Source organism: Protopterus annectens, chromosome 16.part0, assembly GCF_019279795.1.
Source record: "Protopterus annectens isolate FY-2018-M chromosome 16.part0, PAN1.0, whole genome shotgun sequence".
Classification (NCBI taxonomy): Eukaryota; Metazoa; Chordata; order Ceratodontiformes; family Protopteridae; genus Protopterus; species Protopterus annectens.
In genome coordinates this window covers 385,841,849-385,865,126 of record NC_056750.1, presented here as the reverse complement: position 1 = coordinate 385,865,126, position 23,278 = coordinate 385,841,849, and the positions used below count along the sequence as shown (strand labels likewise).

Sequence of the window (23,278 nt, the reverse complement as noted above, 5' to 3'; positions counted from 1 at the left end):
TTTGGAGACATTCTGGACATCCTAAAACAGAGGGCTGATTGGAAGTCCAAAGACCCTTCTTCTGAGGAATCCATGTACTTGCAGGCCTTTGGAGTCTACCTCCTGGGTGACCCCTCCCACTGATTAATTAAATTGATTGCTTAGCGGGCCTGGAAAGCTGCTGACTCTATAGAACCTATCTCCTGGAGATCTGATAAAATTATTTTTGCTTCTGAGGATCATTCACACAGGGAAAAAGTTTAAGTAGTTGATGCCATGGAGGTAGAGCTGCCACCAAAAAAGAACTGGCTGAGGAAAGTTCTACTGTACATCCCCTCCTAACTGAGAGTCCAGGGTGATGGACAGGTTTGGGAAGTGAGTCTACTCATCATAGACCTACTCCATCAGGATTTGAATTTCTTGTCACATTTCACTAGGCTTCAGAGGGATCTAGTCAATGAGCTGTCTGATACCTTGGAGGGAGCAGTAGCAGAGGGTTCCAGGAAAAAGTGGCCTCCCAGTTAGCTACCTTGGAGTCCATCTCAAACTCGTCCATGAGATTCATTGCACATTTAGCTGAAGGGGGCAACCAGGTCAGCAGGTTCAGGTGTTGCAAATCGATGAAACGCTTGGATGCGCCTGTGTCAGTTTGCGGAACCATTCAAGTCTTCCTTTTTCAATGCTCCCTTTGATGGATCCTCATTGTTGGGCCCCAAAGCTAAGGAAACTCAATCCAAGTGTGAGAAAGATGGAAAGACTCGGTCTTCTGTGGGTGTACAGTTTTCCACTCCTTAATGATCCTATTCCAGGAATCAAAGGAGTGGCAAAATGAGGTTCAAGATGTCCCAGAAGCCTTTCTGGGGCACACGTGGTACAGACTTCCCTCAGGGCAGAGAGGGGGTTACAATAGAAGATGCTGTCCCAGTGGCAAGGGTGGTCTGCAGAACCAAGGTTCCAGGGAGTCCTTCTCTGGCCAACTCTATCAGCATTCCTGAAAAGGAGGCCCGATTGCTTGACTCTGGAGGCAGATGGGGGAAGATTCTCCTTGAATACAGCAGCCTGGCAACATACAATTGCTGATGCCTGGGTGTAAGGATTATTTACAGGGGTTATTTAATCTCCTTCACTCTTTATCCAATGACCCATAAAAAACTCCCTATTCCACAGTCAGAGGGACCAAGCAGCATTAGAAATACAAAAGCTGCTAGAAAAAATTGTCATCCAAGAAGTCCCACCAGACCAATTAGGATCCAGATTTTACTCCAGGTTCTTTTTAGTGCCAAAGAAGACAGGGGACTGGAAACCAATTTTGGATCTCAGCGTTCTAAACAAATTTGTCCATCAGTCAAAATTCCAGTTGGTCATGGTTTAGTCAATACTCCACTTTCTAGAGGAAAATGTTTGGATGTTTTCTATTCACTTTCAAAATGCGTATTACCACATAAAAATGGACAAACACTCAAAGTTTCTCCACTTCCAGCTAGGAGCCAGCCAATACCAGTTCAGGGTGCTGCCCTTTTCTCACCAGAGCCCTCAGAGCATTCACCAAATGTATGGCAGCAGTAACAGTACACGTGAGGTGGCACAGATTCCGAGTGTGTTTCCATACCTAGACAACTGGCTTTTCACCCCTTCCACCAGACATCTACTTCAAACAGTGAATTTCATTTTGAAACTATCTCAGCAGTTGGACATCATGGTCAATCTTGCGAAGTCTCAACTGATCCCGTCTCAGGATATGGAGTTTATCGGCACTCGTATCAACACTGTTTCTTGTGTGGTCTCTCTACCCCACCACAGGATGCAGAAAATACAATCTCAGCTTCAGCCTATTCTTTGCTCAAGCAAGATACTGGCACAACTAGTATTTTAAGCATTGGGCTCCATGGCAGCAGCAATCACTCTAGTCCCATTAGCAAGGTTTTACATGAGACTCCTTCAATGGCTTCTTGCAAACCAGTGGTCAAGTCTAACCCATCCTATGAATCACCAGTTTTTATAACCAGCCAATGCAAAGATGACCTATCCTGGTGGATGCAGTCCATAGAGATTATTCTGGGCTGCCCCTTTGTCCCTCGTCATCCCAAGGCCATAGTGACCATGGATGCTTCCCAGATGGGGTACGGGCATTATCTGCGGAAGGCAGTCCAAGGCACTTAGTCCCCTTTAGAGGCCAATCTGCATATCCAATAATCTAGAGTTGAGGGTGGTATTTCTAGCATTGCAAGCTTTTCATACTGCCTTACCTCAAGGGACGACAGCTATTCAGTCAGAAAATATATCCATAGTCTGGTACATCAACGAACAAGGGGGAACCAAGTCCTACCCACTGTGTCGAGAAGCCTTTCAAGTGTGGCAATGGGTCATAACTTCCAACTGCTTTCTGATAGCAATGCGCACAGTCTGAGGAGTTCACGTGTGATAGCAGACAAACTGAGCAGATGCATTCTCATACCTCAGAAGTGGTCTCTAAGTTCCAGGGGCCAGCCTTGCTGTGACCTGTTTGCCCCTGAACAAGAAGTTCAGAAGTTGTTTTGCCCTAATTCCCCCTCAGGAGAAGTCCTCGAGAGATGGTCTTCTCCTCGATTGGCCCTCGGGTCTCCTTTATGCTTTTCCTCAAATTCCCTTTTTCCTCAAGAAAGCAGCTTGGTTGAGAAGCAAAGCAATCCTCATTGCACCTTACTGACCTTGACAAATTTGGTTTCCCTTCCTATGGCCTCATCTGCTTTAACACCCATGGATTCTGGACCCATTTTCAGACATTTTGTCTCATCCCCAGGCACTGCTACATCGCAATCTACAATCCCTCAAGCTGACTGCTTGGTTTCTCGTATTCCATTTGTCGGCAGGCATAATGACATTCCATCTCATGTACGACACATTTTGTTGGGATCCCATAAACCATACACCAGGAATCTCTATCTTAGTAAATGGAAGATATTTTCTGTCTGGGCTTACGATAATGGTCTTAACCCCTTTTCAGTTCTAGTGGTTTTAGCTACTATTTTTGGTAAAGGGGCTTCTGCTTCCATTATTAAAGTTATCATAGCAGCCATTTCAAGTTTTCATGATGATTTCAGTGATAAGCCCTTAATTTCTCATAGACTTTGTAAGGTTTTTCTTAAGGGGATAATTTGTTTAAAGCCCCCATTCAAAGATTCTCTACTGCCATGGGACTTGACGATTGTCTTGCAGTCACTTACATTATCTCCCTTTGAACCTGCAGCTACCTGTCACTTGAAGTTCCTCTCTTGGAAAATGCTTTTACTTATAGCTGTCACCTCCTGTGAGATGAGTTTCTGAATTACAAGCTCTATGTTCAAAGCCCCCTTATCTGGTTTTCCATAAAGATGGAGTTTCACTCAGAACAAACTTGTCCTTTCTTCCTAAAGTGAGTCCTGACTAATTCTCCAGTCTACCCAAATACTGTCAGTATATCCTATACCTTACCTTTCTCACTCTCTGTTTCATTATTTCCATCCCACTAAATACTTACTTGTTTAAAAAAAAAAAAAAATATATATATATATATATATATATATATATATATATAATTTATTTTTTTATTACTAAACTCATTTTTTTCAATCTGCCTCTTTTATTGTACCATACTTGTATATGGAATTAGCCTGTATACCTCCCCTTTTTTTCTATATTAAGTAATGTACCTACTTGCTATTTTGAATTGTACACTGTATTGAATGCATTTCATATTGTATTGACTTCTGTCCTCTTTGTATTATTTCTGTATTATCCAATGTTGTACTTGTATACACATCTGAAGTTATTTTATATTGTCCTGCAATTTTATTATCATGTGTGTCATGGAGCTTTTCTCCCCGGGCCTCTAATGAAAATGGACATATATCCAGTTAGACTAGTCCGGTCAACAAATGTAAAATAAAATAAATAAATAAAAAATAAAGTGGTTTCAGAGACCAACATCAATCAATCTATAGATTTGCCTGTATTTTTACCAAATTTTTCTAATAAGGGTGAATATCGTTTACACCTTTTGGATGTGCACATGCAGTTACGTTTTTATCTGGACAGAACTAAGCAATTCAGCCAATCAGAACAGTTATTTGTTTCATTTGTGGGTGCAATCTTGGATAAACCTGTCTCTGTCATGATGGTTAAGAGATTGTATCTCCTTTATTTACACTAAAAAGAACCTAAAGCTTCCTATGCTGGTGATGGCACATTCCACCAGATCTATGGCAACATCAGCTGCTTTTCATTCTAAAGCTTCCATGTCGAAATTTGCACAGCTGCAGCATGGGCTACCCCACATACCTGTATTACTCATTACAAATTGGATATGGTCTCCAGGGGGAGAACCTCCTTTGGTTCTATGGTTCTCAGGAATTTACTTCCATAGTGTCACCCAGGATCTAAAGTAGCTGGGGAGTCTGTCCCAGGTGTCAAGAATAGATGAAGCTTGACAACATCACATAAAGAAGTTATGTCTTACCATAATGTTCTGTCTGTGCTGTTGATCTTTATCTATTCTTGCGTCTGACCTCACCTGCCCCTTCCTATAGAGTCTTGGTGATTGCTGTCCTGGGATTCCTTGTTAGGATCTACTTTTGGACATGTCTTCTGACTTGAGTTAGGTTTCACTGTATTCTTTCTGTAAGTCTGCAAACTCAGTCTGAGGTAATGTAGAGAGGGGCGTTGTGGGTAGACTATTAGCTTGAGAGATTTTTGGCTGAAGTGAGCTATATAACTCCCGGATCAGTTCCAATGATTGGAACCGTAACCCAGAAGTCAAGAATAGATGAAGATCAACAACACAGATGGAACATTAGTGTAAGACGCAACTTCTTTATTTAAATGCACTAGAGACACTCCCCTTTTAACCCAACAATATATTCATAGGCGTCTTTAACTACCCCACTATAAATTGAAAATCATTGGTGACCCCAAACATGCAGGCCCAGAAGTTCCTAGACTTTACACAAACACACACACACACTGAAAAAGCTAATCAATAATCCGATTAGGGAAGCTAAAAATCCTTGACCTAATCCTGACAAGCATGGAAGAATGTTGACCCCCCCACGTAATGTCCTGGTTGGTCAGGTTGGACCATAAAGCTGTCTCCCTTAAAATAAAAATAAAAAACTGTAACCCCAGCTAACCCTGGACTTTTCGTAAACTATGCTAAGGCCAATGTCTACTGTTAAATGACACACTAGCAAAATTTAAAGCACCCCCCCCCCAAAGTCTTGAGAAAACCACTGCCTCTGAGAATTTTGTGAAAACCGTTGTTAATGGCTGCTTAGAGACAGCTATCCCTACCCAGAATAAGCATAGAGCAAACAAAAAAAAATACAGTCTAGTGGAATCCCAACATCAATAGGTTGTATAACAAAAGGAGGAAAATTGTGGCAAAAATTGGGAAGCACAATACCCAGTAAGGTAAAAATCACATGTCAATTTAAACAAACAACTCTGGGGATAATCAAATCTACCAAAGCCAAATTTGAGGTAAAAATAGCCTCCCATGCCAAGGACAGTCACAAGGCAGTCTTCAGCTATGTCAGTAACTTCAAAGGTGCTATATAAAATTATGCTCAAATAATTGTAACCGAGCTGGAAGATAAAGCAAATCTACTGGCCAACAACTTTAGCTCCAATTTTACCCCCCCATACCCCTCAGGAAATATTCTCAACCTTAACTGCTCCAGCTATCTCAATGTAATCTCCAAGGTGAAGAATACTGCATCAGTGGGCCCTGATAATATCCAAGGATGCCTGCTTAATAGCATGAAACATGACCTGCTGGAGCCACTAGAATCACTGTTTAACCATAACTTCCAGACAGATTTTGTGGCTACAACTGTCATCCCTCCGCACAATAAAGGGCCATCTGTGTACCTGGGTAACTACAGACCCAGAAGTATTAGTCTCGTATGCAAAGCCAATTAAAGAATCATCATGAAGATGATAAACAATGAAAAAGGAAGCCTTCAGATACTGGATCCAACCCAGTGTAGTTTCATCAAGGTAGGCTGTGCCAACTCAACCTGGTGGATTTCTCTGAGAAAGTCACCAAAGCAATAGTTGATGGCAAAACGGTGCATACTGCTTACCTTGACCTGGCCAAAGCATTCAATAAAATACCCCACTCTGGCATTGCAGACAGACTTGCAGAATTGGGTATAAACCTTTGTCACACACTGGATATCCAGCTAGCTGGAAGATAGGACTGAAGATGTTAGGACAGGGGAGTCTTCCTCCACAAACATGGCCAGTCACTATTGGAGTCCATGAAGGACTGGTGATGGAGCTGCTCATTTTTGGCATCTACTTCTCTGAAGTCAAGGCCAATATCAAGGCCCTCTGGCTGAACAAGTTTGTAGATAGCTGCAAACTAGGCAGAATTATGGAATCCCCTAAAGTCACAAATACTCTGTAAGGAGTCCTGACACAGATCAATAACTGGGCCATTGTCACAGTCCAAAACTCAATGCCAAAAACTGGTGTAGTAGTACTGTTTGGAAAGGCAGCTAGCCATGGAAACAACCACATTGATAATACATCCCTAAGGGTAGACTCAGTGGTCAGTAATTTGGGAAAGCATGTAGAGAGTAACCTAGCATTTCATTATAATGTGTCTATGGCAGTAAGGACATCATTCTGTGTTGCACAACTTAAAGTAAGGGTATGGCATCTAGATCCAAGGATTCATTTTTCTGTTGTACTCTGCCCTTGTGTGACCAGTCACTGAGAATAGTGTCCCCTTCGGTGTGTACCTGACCAGAAATATGGAACTGCAATGCTTCCACAGAGGTTCAACACAAAAAGTATACAGGCCATAAGCAACATGTCCTGTGCATACCTCCTCAAAGCCTTATCCCTATACTCAGTCTCCTACAGACTGCTGAGAGGCAATCTATGCATTACCTGTAGAGCACCCACTAAGCACACTCTGGACCTGTTGCACATCTACAAAACAAATATCATCAGAATTAACTGATCTAGGGAACTGATAATCATCTGCAACATAAATAGGACATGTTGGGAGGGTTATAGGTATGCATCACAGAGTCTACCCCTTCTCTGGAACAGGCTTTCAACCCACATGAGGCATAGTTCTTCCATAAACCAATTCAAGCATAACTTGAATCAGTAGACGGGGAATCAGAAATGTACCTCTGGTCTGGCATCTATGTCTGTGTAGAGTGAGACTATCTTTAAATGCTTGACCACCCATACTCAACACTACATACAACCCTTACAATGCCCTTTGGGTATCAAAACTTGTCAGATACATTTAGGGAGCATGGCTAGGTTTAAGGCCCCCTAAGGTTGTTAGTCTAGTAATCACCAGTGAGCCTATGAACCTGTTCATGTGTGGGTCCTGTGTAGAGAGCTGTCTATTCACTTTTTAATCTAGTTCTTTGAAAGGTTTGGAAACTTCTGCAGAAACAAGACTTAAGATAAAGCCAAAGGGCCTCTACAGTATCTTACAAGGATATATTCTGTATTTACAACCTAATACGATCACATGACTAAGTAGAAATGTTTAAAAAAATGTGCTATATCACCAATCTTTGGTGTTGTCAGACCATGTGGACTCTGACCATAACTGGTAACCAGGCAATGACATAACTGTCTGGATACCCCTCTACATACATAAATACAGTTGCAGAAGCCAAGCAAACTATTTTGATCACCCATGCTTTAATAGCTCTATATCTGGATTTGGGAAAATGCACAATGCAAGAAACAAGTTGCAGTTTTTTTCACTCACATAAAGGTTATCTGGAATTTCTTGCATATGCAAAGATTGTTATCCAAGATGATTGGCATACAGGGGGGGGGGGTTGGCATATAATGATTAAGGTGTTTACCTGACAGACAAAAGGGTAAAGGGTTTGATTCTCATGTTTAAGGGAAATGGCCTAGGTTTAAAATAGCCCACAAAAGCAGCTAATCTAGTATGTATCTACGAACCTGTGTGTCTGTTACATGACCTTGCATTCCTTAGTTGTTCTTCTTTTGGCTTTTCCCAGTCAGGGGTCGCCACAGCAGAACTCCAGTCCGCTAATGATTAGCAGTAGATTTTTTACGGGTGCCGAGGTGCCAGCTCAATGCCTAACCTTCAATGAAGGCATGCCCATTCTACGCATGTCTTTCAAATGCCACTCGAACGCAGGGAGGACATACAGCCGAGAATTGAATGGGAGAACCTCTTGCTGTGAGGCAACAACACTACCGCTGCACCACCGTGGCTTACCTTGCATTCCTTAGTAATATCATTAAAAAAGATTTGCAGTAAAAATTGTCCTAGATATGTAGTGCATTTCTATTCAACCAAATTTGCACTTTCACACGGCAGCAAGAACTTCGAGTGCTTGTTTACTGAGATACTTAAGAATTATCATGCTATCTATAATTAATATAAACAACACAGAATATCTCAAGATGTACAAGTTACAGTGCAAATATCAGTGGCCATTTTCTTGAACATCATCTAAGATTTCACCTGGTGACATGCAACAGTTTGTCTCTTTGTAACTGCTACTAAGCAACTAGTAATATCTTCAATATAATACATTATATGTGGACAGTGATAATGTGTTTTTCTGTCTCCCACCAAGACATTTCTTCTCATGCCTCCCTCAGTAACACAAAGGTGTCTATTATGAAGCTATGAATGTAAATATGAAAATACGAATAACAGGTGTCAGACAGTGATTTCACCACAGAGCATCCTACAGTACAACTTTTATAGGTTCATAGGTGTTTACTAGGTTAACGACCACAAGGGCCTTTTTCAGCCAAGCCATGCATCCCAAATCTCTGACAAGTTCTGATACCCTTGATAAGTGTTAGCATAGGCCTGGGAGATGAACCATTTACAGGTTACCTGTGTCTATTAGAGACATAGGTGCCAAACCAGGGATGAATTTCCAGTTTCCCATCCAATTGTCCAAGTTGCATTTGAATTGGGTTAGGTAGGAACTCTGCTTCACATTGATGGGGAACCTGTTCCATAGACATGGAAGTCTCTGGGGTACATACCTATCTCTCCAGCAGGGCCTATTTATATCACAGACAATGTGTTTAAGTCTTTAGAATGGGTAATTCTGGTGCTGTTTATTTTGTGGATATGCAGGAGGTCCATCAGAGTGGGGTCTGACAATGCCCTGTATGCCAGGCATAGATCTCCCCTCAAAAGCCTGTAGGAGACAGAATACAGAGATAAGGCCTTGAGGCAGTCTACATAGAACATATTACTTACACTCTGTATTCTTTTAGAGAGGAACCTCTGTGGACATTTCAGTTGTTGGATATGCCTGGTTAGGTACATAACAAAGGGGGCATTGTTCTCATTGACAGGTCTATTGAATGCCAAATACAGTGGAATAGTGACTTCCTTGGACTTGGATGCCATACCCTTGTTTATAAGATGTGCAACATAAAATGATTTCTTCACCAGAGTAGACACATGATGGTCAAAGGCTAGATTACTATCTATTTGTGTCCCTAAGTCCCTGACTAATGGGTCAACTCCAAGGGGTGTGTTGTCAATGTGATAGTTACCAGCGATGGATGACTTCCCAAAGGATACTAATATGCATTTCTAGACATTTAGTTTTAGTCCATGGTTCTGACACCAGTTGTTTGTCAGTGTCAGCCCCTAGTGGAGAACATTTGTGTAAGTGTGAGGTTGCAAATTAGGAGCTGTCATTAAATCATCTGCATATTTAGTCAGCCAGAGACCACTGACATTGGCCTTGACTTTTGAGAAGTAAATGCCAAAAAGGAGCAGTCCAAGGACAGATCCCTGAGGGACTCAACTTGTGACTGGCCTCTTTGTAGAGGTGGACTCCCAAATTCTAACTTCCTGGATCCTGTCAGTGAGCCATTTGGCTATCTACCGGGTGACATACGGGTCTGTACCTAACCTCTTGAGTTTGTCAAAAATGCCCAAGTGAGGTATTTTGTCAAATGCTTTGGCCAGGTCAAAGTAGGCAGTATGAACGATTTTGCCCTCATCCATTGCTTTGGTGACCTTCTCAAAGATATCCACCAGGTTGAGTAGACATGATCTGCCCTTGACGAAACCAAACTGGGTTGGGTCCAGTGTCTAGAGGTTTACTGTATCTCTATTGATCATCTCCATGATAATTCTTTCCATGGCTTTATATGTAAGACTAGTGAAACTTATGAGTCTGGCCCACCTTTGTACAGAGGGGATGACTGTTGCCTTCCTCCATTCATGAGGCATGAAGCCTGTTTGGAGGCTACAGTTAAATAGTAAATCCAGAGGCCCTGATAGGTCATGTTTCATGCTATTTAGAAGGCATCCTGGGATATTGTCTGGGCCCATTGATGCAGTGTTCTTGGTCTTAGAAAGAGAGCATTAAGGACCTGTTCCCTAGTGATAGTAGGGGGGTTATATTTGATGATATTTTTCGAGGGGAACATTGAGGCAGAGAGAGGGGTAAAGTTGGAGCTGAATTTATAAGTCAGGAGGTTTGCTATTTCCTCTGGCCCAGAATAGGTGGGTCCATTCACAATGAGCTCTGCACACAATTATGTGTTGCCTCTGAGGTTGCGGACATAGCTAACAAATGCTTTGTGGTTGTCCTTGGCATGGGAGGCCAAATCTACTTCAAATTTGGCTTTGGTAGACTTCATTTGTTTTCAGAGTTGTTTAGCTTGATAAGAGTGCTTTTATCCTGCTGGATGCTGCACCTCCTAATTTTTGCCATGATTTTTTTCTTCCTGTTATATAGCCGATTGATTTTGTGATTCCACCAGGGTGGCTCGTTTTTTCAGTTCTGTACTTCTTCCTGGTGGGTACAGTTGCCTCTATGCACCTATTAACATGCTTGTACAGAGTCTCTGTGAACAGTTCTGCATAGGCAGAAGTGTTTACAAGGTTTATGGGTGGCTTGAAATTTTGCATCTTCTCACTTAATAGCAGGAGGTTAGCCTTAGAATAGTTCCTGAATATTCCAGGTTTGGCTGGAGGTCCAGGTTTTATTTTTACTTCAAAGGAGACCATTTTGTGGTATGACCATACCACAAAAGGCATTAAAGTAAGGGGTGTGCAGCAGTCTCCAATATTAGTGAGGACCAGATCTAGTATGGTTGCACCCCGGGTTGGAGTATTGACTATCTGGTCCAGGGAGTTTGTGTTTTCAAAATCCAGTAATCGCTGAGCCTGTGTGTTCGGTGTCTTATAGGATTCCCAGTTAATAGTGGGATAATTAAAGTCACCCATGAATAAGGTATTAGGCTGGATGGTTAGAGCTTCTAATAAGTTTAAATACAGGGTATGGTTTTCCTGGGTCATAGTGGGGGGACCTATAGCTTGCAAGCAAGTGGTATCAGATGTTACCTATGGTGGTTTGAACATGGAGTAATTCAAGTGCATTGTCCTGTTTGACCAGCCTTGAAGTATATTTATTTTTGAAATCAAGAGAAACTCAAGAGGCAACACCATCCAAAGCGAAGGAAACCTTTATTATGACAAATAAATCATAAAAGTATAAAAATATCCTAGTGAGCACTTTCGCGTTACTGTGAACGCTTCTTCAGACTTAATAATTATTCCAAAAGAACTTCTATTTATATACATCCAGGTGGCCGCAATGAATGACTCTCTAGCCAATCAAATGTCTAAATCCATTACAGAATGAGCTACCTAGTCTATTATAGGTTCATAGGTTGGTACTAGGCTATCTGCCCGAATGCATTTATAAGCCTAGCCAGAATGTGTTGGCTTTCGCTGCCCCCTTAGATTAGTTCCCTGTGCCTCTGTCCAACAGAGCCACTGAAGTGATCCCCGAGGTAAACTTTCTGTTTCCATCCACTCGTCAAGGTTTCTTCTGAAGAGTGTTAGCAAGGAGCTCTGCCTAATGTAGATTGGGATCTTGTTCCAAAGCATGGGAAGTCTCTGAGACAGGAATCTATCCCTCCAGCATGTCCTATTTATTGTTGTGGTGAGGTTTAGATCACTAGAGTGTGTGGCTCGAGGGGATAAGGTTTTCTTTAGGTGGAGCATGTCCATCAATTCTGGGTTAGACATGGCCTTGTATGTCAGGCAGAGATCACCTCTGAGTAGGCGGTATGAAACCAAGTACAACTGGAGTTTCTTCAGTCGAGCTGCATAGGGCATCTGAGGCCAGTGTTCCTCTTGGTGAGGTACTTCTGTGGTCTTTCCAGCTGTTGCAGGTGTCTTGTAAGGTACATCCCAAATGGGGTGTTGTATTCTAGGATGGGTCTGATGAGTAGAGGGGCACAATGACCTCTTTTGATCTGGATGCAAACCCTTTTGTGATTAGGTGGGCCATGTAGAAGGATTTTCTAACCACTTTGGCAATGTGATTATCAAAGGTGAAATAACTATCTACTTGGGTCCCCAGATCCCTTATTATGTCTTCCGTATTTAGTTGTCTACCACCTATGTGGTAGTTTGTGGGTACTTTATTTTTTCAAAAGGGGGTGACTATGCACTTTTTGGCATTTAGCTTGAGGCCATGATTTTGACACCAGGTATCCATCTCAGTGAGACCCTATTGAAGGATGTCTGTGTCAGCCAGAGAGTCAGTTATAGCCCCAAATTTGCAGTTGTCTGCAAACTTGGTCAGCCATAGTCCTCCTGTGCTTGCCTGTACCTCTGAAAAGTATATGCCAAACAGGAGGGGTCCTAGAAGTGAGCCCTGGGGAACACCACTTGTAACTGGTTTAGAGTTGGAATTGGCTCCCGCAACTCTTACCATGTGGGTTCTGTCTATGAGCCAGTTGGCAAAACATCTTGTGACGTAGGGGTTTATGTTCAGGCTGGTGAACTTGTCTATAATATCAGAATGGGGAATGGTATCGAAGGCCTTAGCGAGGTCTAGGTAGACTGTGTGTACCACCTTTCCCTCATCTATAGCCTTGGTAACTATCTCAAAGACATTCACCAGGTTTAGGAGGCATGATCTTTCCTTAACAAAGCCAAATTAGGTAGGGTCCAGTGTTTGGAGGTTCCCAATGTCTCTGATAATGAGTTCCATGATGATGCGCTCCATAGGCTTGCAGACCAAGCTAGTCAGGCTGATCGGGTGATAGTTCCCGGGGTCTGTTGGGGCTCCACCTTTGTGGAGCGGAATAACTGTTGCTGTGCGCCACTCTATGGGTATGTAGCCTGTGGAGAGGCTGAGTTTGGACAGTGTGCTTAGGTGAGGGGTTAGTTCATCTTTGAGCTCATGTAGGATGCAGCCTGGGACACCGTCCGGTCCCATTGATGCTGTGTTTTTTGGCTTTTGAGAGGGCTGCTTTAACCTGAGTGTCTGTGATTTCAGGGACTCTACATTCTTCTAGTATGGTTATGGGCCCTTTTGGGGGTGAGAGGGGGGTGAAGTTTGCGCTGAACCTGTCTGCCAGGATGTTGACGATATCGGTCAGTTCAGTGTATTTTGTGCCATTCTGCACTAACTTTGAGCAGATCTGAGCATTGCCACTTAGATTCTTGACATAGATAAAGAATGCCTTGTGGTTATCTTTGGAGTCCTTGGCAATTTTTCTTTCAAAGCTCGCCTTGGATGATTTTATGAGGGATCATAGTTTCTTGCTGATACTGATCAGGGATGTCTTCCCTTCTTGGGATTTTACTGTTTTCTGTACTAGTTTCCTCCTTCTGTTGTATAGCTTGTTTATGGCAGGAGTCCACCAGACTGGTTTCCTTTTCTTGGAGGAGTGAGTCTTGGTTTTGCTTGAGATGGCACAATCCATGCATTCTTGTAGCTGCCCATAGAATGCATTAGTAAAGGATTTTGCAGCTTGGACAGTGTTATCCTTCAGCATGGGGGCTTTGAAACTTTCCACCTTGGTCTTAAGTAATGTGAAGTTTGCTTTTGAAAAGTTTTTCACAGTGGTTTTCTTGTTTGGGGGTGGGGGCGGAATATGGATATCAAAAGTGATTTGTTTATGGTCAGATCTAACCAGCGAGGGGTTGACCTCTGGTGTGGAACACCAGTCACCCATGTTGGTAATGACCAGGTCCAATATGTTGTCATCTCTGGTGGGAGTGTTGACCAGTTGAACCAGGGTGTTTGAGTTTATAAATTTTAGGAAAAGTTGGGCAAGGGAGTTAGTACTTGAGTAGTTCTCCCAGTTAATGTTTGGGTAATTGAAATCACCCAATATTAGGGTGTTTGGTAGGACCTTTATGTTTCCCAGTGTTTCTAGAAATGCGGAATGGGGGTCCTGGGACATGGTGGGTGATCTGTAGCAAGCTACAATTTGAATTGCAGTTTTGCCCACTGTTAGTTGCACGTGGATGATCTCAGAAGCATAGTGCTGTGCCACTAACCTGGAAGTGTGGGTATCCTTGACGAATATGGACACACTCCTAGCTTTTGTATTTTGGTTTGGGATCTGTGGCGGAAATGTATGGTATGAGTTGTAGCCGGGTAGTGCTGGGGTGCTCTCTGGAGCATTAAACCTGGTTTCTGTTACTGCACATATATCGATTTTCTCCATACTGAGGAGTGCCTCGAGTGCATGCATTTTGAGGTTTAGACTACTGGCATTGAGTAGCATTACCCTCAGCTTTTTAGTTGTGCTACTTACGGCAGTGGGTTTGTCTTTTGAGCCTTGTCTAAAAAAGGCACTATGGGGTGGCAAGAGCCTTGGCCAGTATTTGAAAGCCTAAGGGTGACAGGTGCAAGCCGTCTTTAGCGAAGCAGCATGGCTTGTCAAGCATGTCATCCCAGGTGGACAGACACTGGATCCCCTTTGAATGACACCAGAAATGCAGCCAGTTTTTGAAATCGGGAATTTTTTCTTTATACCGTGGTATCATTCTTGGTGAGGGCAGGATTCTACTCGGTGTCATACCGGCCTGGGCTGCGTGATCAGAGAGCTCTTCCATGTCTCTCCTCATGTAGTCCAGGGAGGTACGGCTCAGGTCATTCACACCAACATGGACAATGACAGAGTCATATTTGTACTTCTTCTGGAGTGACCTGAGTGCTTGTGTTATGTGGCGGATCCTGGCACCCGAGAGGCAGCTAACAATAACCTTCTCCTTATTCAGCCTAGTGAGTGGGAGTCAGTGTGCCTGACTATAGAGTCACCTATTACTAGTATGTTGGGTATGTTATTTTGCCTTAAGGGCTGTGATTGCATGGCACACTGGTTTTGTGAAGTATATGTTTCATGGTTTGTGTTGGGGGGGTGGAGGTTGCTTGGAAATACATTAGATACTTTTGATTGAATTTGAATAGCTATATACAGTTCTAGCTAGCAGCCATATGAGACATGTTATGTGGAAATCCATATATAAATGCATTATTTTCAAATCCTATGTTGAATTACAAACATCAGCATTAACAAAAAAAACTGTAAAATATAAAAATACATTAATATCACTAGATGGCAGTATAAACTCATAATGCAGACCACAAGGTATATAAAAATATAAAACATATAGGCTACATATATTTAACTTGTATGGATATAAATATTGACATATGGTACCCACTATAATGAAAATCAGCTGTGTGATAAACCTATTTAAGATGCATAACTGGTGTAAATATCACAAATTTGTGTAAAATTACTAAAAAACAAGATAAAAAATATAAATATGTATGTGTGCAATTGAGGCAGTGTCTAAAACTAGTGAAGCACGGAGTAAAACACATCCCTGTTAGATCACATGGAATATTAATCTATAAAATCCATTCATATACAATCTATTATGATAAATTAAATTATAAAAATACTAAACTTTGTAAAAAAAACAACTTTGACCAAATTGGTAAATAAAAAGCTGTATGAGTCTCTATAGATGTATCCAATGGGAGAGAACTCTATGAAACTCTAGAACCTTTTTCACTGGAACTGAAAAGGGGCAAGACCATTATCGTAAGCTCAGATAGAAAATCTCTTCCATTTACTAAGGTAGAGATTCCTGGTGTATGGTTTATGGGATCCCAACAAAATGTGTCGTACATGAGATGGAATGTCATTATGCCTGCCGACAAATGGAATATGAGAAACCAAGCAGTCAGCTTGAGGGATTGTAGATTGGGATGTAGCAGTGCCTGGAGATGAGACAGAATGTCTGGAACTGGGTCCAGAATCCATGGGTGTCAAAGCAGATGAGGCCATAGGAAGGGAAACCAAATTTGTCAAGGTCAGTAAGGTGCAATGAGGATTGCTTTGCTTCTCAATCAAGCTGCTTTCTTGAGGAAAAAGGGGAATCAGAGGAAAAGCATAAAGGAGACCCGAGGGCCAATCGAGGAGAAGACCATCTCTCAAGGGGGAATTAGGGCAAAACAACTTCTGCACTTCTTGTTCAGGGGCAAACAGGTCGCAGCAAGGCTGGCCCCTGGGACTTGGAGACCACTTGTGAGGTATGAGAATGCATCTGCTCAGTTTGTCTGCTATCACATTTGAACTCCTTGGGATGTGCATTGCTATCGGAAAGCAGTTGGAAGTTATGGCCCATTGCCACACTTGAAGGGCTTCTCAACACAGTGGGTAGGACTTGGTTCCCCCTTGTTTGTCGATGTACCAGACTATGGACATATTTTCTGACTGAATAGCTGTCGTCCCTTGAGGTAAGGCAGTATGAAAAGCTTTCAATGCTAGAAATACCACCCTCAACTCCAGAACATTGGATATGCAGATTGGCCTCTAAAGGGGACTAAGTGCCTTGGACTGCCTTCCTCAGATAATGCCCCCACCCCATCTGGGAAGCATCCATGGTCACTATGGCCTTGGGATGACAAGGGACAAAGGGGCAGCCCAGAATAATCTCTTTGGACTGCAGGATAGGTCATCTTAGCATTGGCTGGTTATAAAAACTGGTTATTCATAGGATGGGTTAGACTTGACCACTGGTTTGCAAGAAGCCATTGAAGGAGTCTCATGTGAAACCTTGCTAATGGGACTAGAGTGATTGCTGCTGCCATGGAGCCCAATGCTTGAAATACTAGTTGTGCCAGTATCTTGCTTGAGCAAAGAATAGGCTGAAGCTGAGATTGTATTTTCTGCATCATGTGGTGGGGTAGAGAGGTCACACAAGTCACAGTGTTGAGACGAGCTCCGATAAACTCAATATCCTGAGAAGGGATCAGTTGAGACTTAGCAAGATTGACCATGGTGTCCAACTGCTGAGATAGTTTCAAAATGAAATCCACTGTTTGAAGTAGATGCCTGGTAGAAGGGGTGAAGAGCCAGTCATCTAGGTATGAAAACACACTCGGAATCTGTGCCACCTCAAGTGTACTGTTACTGCTGCCATACATTTGGTGAATGTCCTGAGAGCTCTGGTGAGACCAAAGGGCAGCACCCTGAATTGGTAGTGGCTGGCTCCTAGCTGGAAGTGGAGAAACTTTCTTGAGTGTTTGTCCATTTTTATGTGATAATACGTATTTTGAAAGTTGATAGAAAACATCCAACCATTTTCTTCTAGAAAGTGGAGTATTGACTAAACCATGACAATCTGGAATTTTGACTGATGGACAAATTTGTTTAGAACGCTGAGATCCAAAATTGGTTTCCAGTCCCCTGTCTCCTTTGGCACTAAAAGGAACCTGGAGTAAAATCTGGATCATAATTGGTTTGGTGGGACTACTTGGATGGCAGTTTTTTTCTAGCAGCTTTTGTATTTCTAATGCTGCTTGGTCTCTGACTGTGGAATAGGGAGTTTTTTAATGGGTCCTTGGATAAAGGGGGAAGAGGATTAAATAACCTCTGAAAATAATCCTTACACCCAGGCATCAGTAATTGTATGTTGCCAGGCTGCTGGATTCAAGGAGAATCTTCCCCCAACTGCCTCCAGAGGCAAGCAATCGAGCCTCCTTTTCAGGAGTGCTGATAGAGTTGGCCAGAGAAAGATCCCTGGAACCCTGGTTCTGCAGACCACCCTTGCCACTGGAACAGCGTCTTCTATTGTAACCCCCTCTCTGCCCTGAGGGGAAGTCTGTACCACGTGTGCCCTGGAAAGGCTTCTGCGACTTCTTGAACCTCATTTTGCCACTCCTTTGATTCCTGGAATAGGATCGTTGAGGAGTGGAAAACTGTACTCCCACAGAAGACAGAGTCTTTCCATCTTTCTCACACTTGGATAGAGTTTCCTTATCTTTGGGGCCCAACAATGAGGATCCCTCAAAGGGAGCATTGAAAAAGGAAGACTTGAATGGTTCTGCAAACTCACACAGGCGCATCCAAGCGTGTTGTCAATTCGCAACACGTTTTGTGGATGATGTTTTCCTTGTTTGGGGAGGTACTGAGGATAAATTACATGAGTTTATAGAATATATTAATGGCGCAGTGGATTTTTTTGTCCTTTACAGCACACTGTTCATTGGATAGGATAGAGTTCTTATATGTCCTGATATGCAAATATGGTAATGAGATTCAAACAGAGATGTATAGGAAGAGTTGTAGGAGGAACAACCTCCTACATCGTAATAGTATGCATCCCCCACATATATATCAGAACATAGTTAAGAGCCAAGCACTGAGGGCTTCTAGACTGACAAGACAAAATTTTGTCTTCCCTGAAACTTTAACTACTTTGGGACATGAATTTAAGGATAGAGCCTATAAAACAAATGAATGTAGGAAGCTATTTGATAACATGGATGTAAACAGACAAGGGAAAGGCAAACCCTTTTTTAATAGAGACATTAACAGAAAGAATTGAGAAATAATACATCACCACATGTCAGTAGGTTGATTATTCCCTATACCAGTAATAATAATAAAATACAAGCGATAGTGAAGAAGCACTGGAAATATATTGACAGTGGATGAGAAAATTGCAGCACTGGTGGAAACCACACCGAGATATTCCTATAAACACACTAAATCTTTGAAAAGACTACTATGTTACGATAAAAACAAAACAAGTAGAATACAGTTAGCTAGAAAAGAAATGGTTGCATGTAGAAACTGTAATCCGTGCCCTTATATGGTAAATGATGATGTGTTTAGACATCCAGATACACGTAACATTTATACATTTCACCATTATGCTGATTGTAAATCCCGTGACTTAATATATTTAGCGAAATATCAGAAATGTACTTCTTTTTATATTGTTAAAACCAACAGGACTTTACGTGAAAGGGTTAGGGAACATCTATATGCTATTCCTAAAGAAGATGATGCAAATGCCTTAGCTAAGCTTGTAATTAATGTTCTGACCCATATGTTTGTTTTTTTAGCCATAGAGTTGATCAGTAAAACTATTAGATTAGGGAATATCAGGAACTACACAGAAAAACAAGAAAACAAATGGATCTTGAAGTTGCAAGCTGATAAGGCCCATGGCCTTAATGAAAAAGTCTCTTTGAAACAGCTTTTGGCAGACAGACCTTTCATGCACTAAGTCACAATTCATAGAGTCCTCTCCCATTGGATGCATCTATACTCATACAGCTTTTTCCTTACCAATTTGGTCAACCAGTTGTTTTTTACATAGTTTAGTAGTTTTATAATTTAATTTATTATAATAGATTTCATAAGAATGGGTTTTATAGATTAATATTCCTTGTGATCTAGCAGGGATGTGTTTTACTCCGTGCTTCACTAGTTTTAGACACTGCCTCATTTGCACACATACATATTTATATTTTTTACCTTGTTTTTTTAGTAATTTTACAAGAGTTTGTAACAGATATTTACACAAGTTATGCATCTTAAATAGGTTTATCACACAGCTGATTTTCATTATAGTAGGTAGCATATGTCCATACTTATATCCATACAAGTTAAATATATGTAGCCTATGTTTTTATATACCTTGCATTCTGCATTGAGTTTATACTGCCATCTAGTGACGCTTGAAAATATTAGTATGTCTTTTTATATTTTACAGTTTTTTGGTTAATGCTGATGTTTGTAATTCAACATAAGATTTTAAAATAATGCATTTATATATGGGTTTCCACATAAAATGTCTCACATGGCTGCTAGCTAGAACCGTATATAGCTATTCAAATTCAGTCAAAAGTATCTAATGCATTTAATAGACTAGGTAGCTCATTCTGTAATGGATTTAGACATTTGCTTGGCCAGAGAGTCATTCATTGCAGCCACCTGGATGTATTTAAATAGAAGTTCTTTTGTAATAATTAATGTCTGAAGAAGCATTCATAGTAATGGAAAGCGCTCACTATGATATTTTTATACTTCTATGATTTATTTGTCATAATAAAGGTCTCCTTCGCTTTGGATGGTGTTGCCTCTTGAATTTCTCTTGATTTCGAAGGTTTTTGTATCATAGAGGCACTTTACCATTTGACTGTGCTTGCTTTATCTTTGTATATTTATTTTTGATGTAAATAGAGACACCTCGACCTTTAGTCCCTGCCTGTGAAGTAGTTGGCCTAAATGTGTGGAAGGCATTATAAATAATCTTGCACTGTTGGTGTGCTCTCCGTGGCTTTAAACCATGTCTCAGTGCCCAGACATCAGCATTCTCTAGGGTAAAGAGAGCTTCTAGGGAGTGGAGTTTTTTGTTTAGACTTTTCTTGGTTTTGATTTGCTATGTCGGAAGTACTTTCAGTTTGGCATTGCCTAAAAAAGGCACTAAGGGGAAAGACAATGTTTTAGCTAATATTCAAAAGCCTAAAGGGGAGAGATGCAGCCCATCCCTGGCAAAGCAGCGTGGTCTGTTGACCATCTCCATCTCCTGACAAATATTGCACCCCCTTAAAATGACAACAGAAACTAAGCCAATTATTAGTCAGTCATCTTTTGTTTGTATTGTGGTATCATCCTTGGAAAAGGTAAAATGCTGCTCAGTGCTAGGCTCAGTCCAGCCTGAGACATGTGTTCCAAGATCTCCATGATGTCTCTCTTCATATAGTCTAGGGAGGTATGTCTCCAGTCATTTATTCCCACATGGACTATGACTGACTCATATTGGTAACTGTGGTCTAATGACCTGAGTACACATGTAATGTGGCAATTCCTAGTCCCTGATAAGCAACTGACCATAACTTTTTCATTACTCAGCCTGGTGAGAGGGACATCACTGTGTCTCATGATGGAGACTCCAATGACTAGAATGTTGGATTGTGTGATGACTTGTATTATGGACTTAGAGGTAGAGGCTCCATGAGATGTAGTTGTGTGTGTTGATGTGGTTGTTGTTTTGAAAGAGCACATTTGGGGCTGCTGAGGGTATTTGTTGTATGCTTCGTCTAAGAGATCTTTGCGGTTTAGGAAGGTTACATGCAAGTGCCTCAGCATATGTGGGTCTATACATCTGCTTTGAATTGTGCGTGATGGGTGCAGTGTGTGTATTACTGACATTAGGAATACTTTTATGTGCGAGCTTTGCCTCCAGCGAGATTGTGTAAATACGTCTCACATACCATATCAGTTTGTTTGAGAATTAACTGGTTGTTAATTTGCTATTTTGTTGCTATTTGAGGTATTGATTATTAAGCAGTAAATTATTCTGTTAAGTATAGGAGTGTTGGATGTTGAATAGAAGTATATGAAAAAGTGCCATAGGAATGAATACCTCAATTATGTGTGTATTGCTTTCTAAATAGTTAATTCATACAAACCACAAACATAAAGAAACTGCTACTTTGGCTCTAAGTCTCTATTGGGCTTACTGTAAAGAGCCATTGTATAATGTGTCTGATATCAAAAAGAGAATTAAGAAACTTAAAGGACAAGACTGCAATATTCATGCCTATATCTTTGTAAAAATATTGAATGGATAGTGTTCAAGTATTTTTATTCTTAGTTGTCTGAGGCTAGGGTATTTTAAGGCTGCACTGCAATGAACTATATGGTATTACTTCTCAGTTTCAGTATGATAAAATATATTCTTACCTCTTCATCCAGGATTTGAATAGTTTCCTGGTCTATAAAGTGTCGTCTCTTTAAAGCAGTAACAGTCAAGTCTGACTTCTCCACTTTTTTGTAAAGAACTGTTACAACATTTTCAAATACTTGCATCTTCTCTTCGAGTGATACAATCTTGCTTTTATACGTATCTACTGTGATGTGTTGTGTATCAAGACTGGGAGCAGCCGCAGGGCAAGAGTCACTTTCTAGGTCCCCATTTATTTCCACAGCTTCCTTAACGTGCTGACCAGGAATTGTTGCTTGCATTTCTTTCTCTTTAGATGATATAACAAACAAAGGTACATTAGCTTCTTCAGTGCTGTTCTCTGCAGAAAACTGTTTTTTAAGCTGACACACTAGCTGCAACATTAGTCCCATATGAGACACCAGTGATGAGGCTTCATGCTCCTTTAACTTCTCCTTGTTTCCCTGTTAAACAAAAATGCTGTTAGTACTGATAGTATAAGAAGCCAATCAAGGCTACAGAGCTCTGTTAATATAACAAGAGGACAAAGTGTAACGCATCTAGTGATATCAATATAGACTGCAACAAAAGGACTTGGTAGCATAACTGTTATGTTGTAGAACCTGGAGCTTCTTATAATTTAGTGGGGTGATATGACATCATACCTTTCAACCTCTTAGCACAAGAAATCTGGATAAAGCCTGACATAATTGGGAGACAAAGGCCCAAAAATAGTGACACACATTAAATATTGCTCTCATAAACTTAGAAAGCTCTTATAAACCTAAAAGTTCCATAGTACCACCACCTCACTTATCTCCTTCACTAATACTATTAATCACCATAGAAATAATAGACAACTACACTCTGCCATATTCTTAGATGTATCTAAATCTTTCAATATAGTAAACCACAATAAACTTCTCCACTTACTCTCTAACCTGAACCTCAGTATCTCCTCTATCACATGGTTTAAGAGCTACCTGTAATGTCGGCAGCAGGCTGTACAGTGGCAGAACCAAATATCCTCTGTACTGCCTGTATCATTAGGAGTCCCTCAAGGCTCCATCCTAGGCCCACTACTCCTCATTCTTTTCACCAATCAACTCTCATCCACCACAGTGAAGGCCTCAACAATTCAATAGGCAGATGACACACTATCATATGTGCCGCCCCCACACTTGAACTCCTCTACTCCCAAACACATGAATGCTTCTCACTAGCTGAAACCTGGTTCACCAATTACCAGCTTATTCTTAACCAACTAAAACAAAACTACTCCTCTTCAGCTCTCATAGATCCCTCCACCAAACAGGTAACTTTACTATCACTTCTAATAACAAAAATGTAATTACCCCAAACACCCACACCAAACTTTTAGGTGTTGAAATAAACAACCATCTAAGATTTGACTTGCACATTGCCCAAACTATCAAGGAAGTTCACAAAAAACTAGGACTGCTCTATCATAACAAGCAATTTTTCTCAAAG

At 41.3% G+C, this 23,278-nt stretch overlaps 1 protein-coding gene across 1 annotated transcript in view; it reads right to left on the bottom strand.

Moving 5' to 3' along the window:
* LOC122790310 (TNF receptor-associated factor 1-like) overlaps positions 1–23,278 on the bottom strand; it is a 661,767-nt gene that overhangs the window by 134,953 nt on the left and 503,536 nt on the right. The window contains exon 7 of the mRNA XM_044057827.1: positions 21,808–22,251. Within this exon, the coding sequence (XP_043913762.1) occupies positions 21,808–22,251 (444 nt within the window). The remainder of the gene's footprint in view (positions 1–21,807; positions 22,252–23,278) is intronic.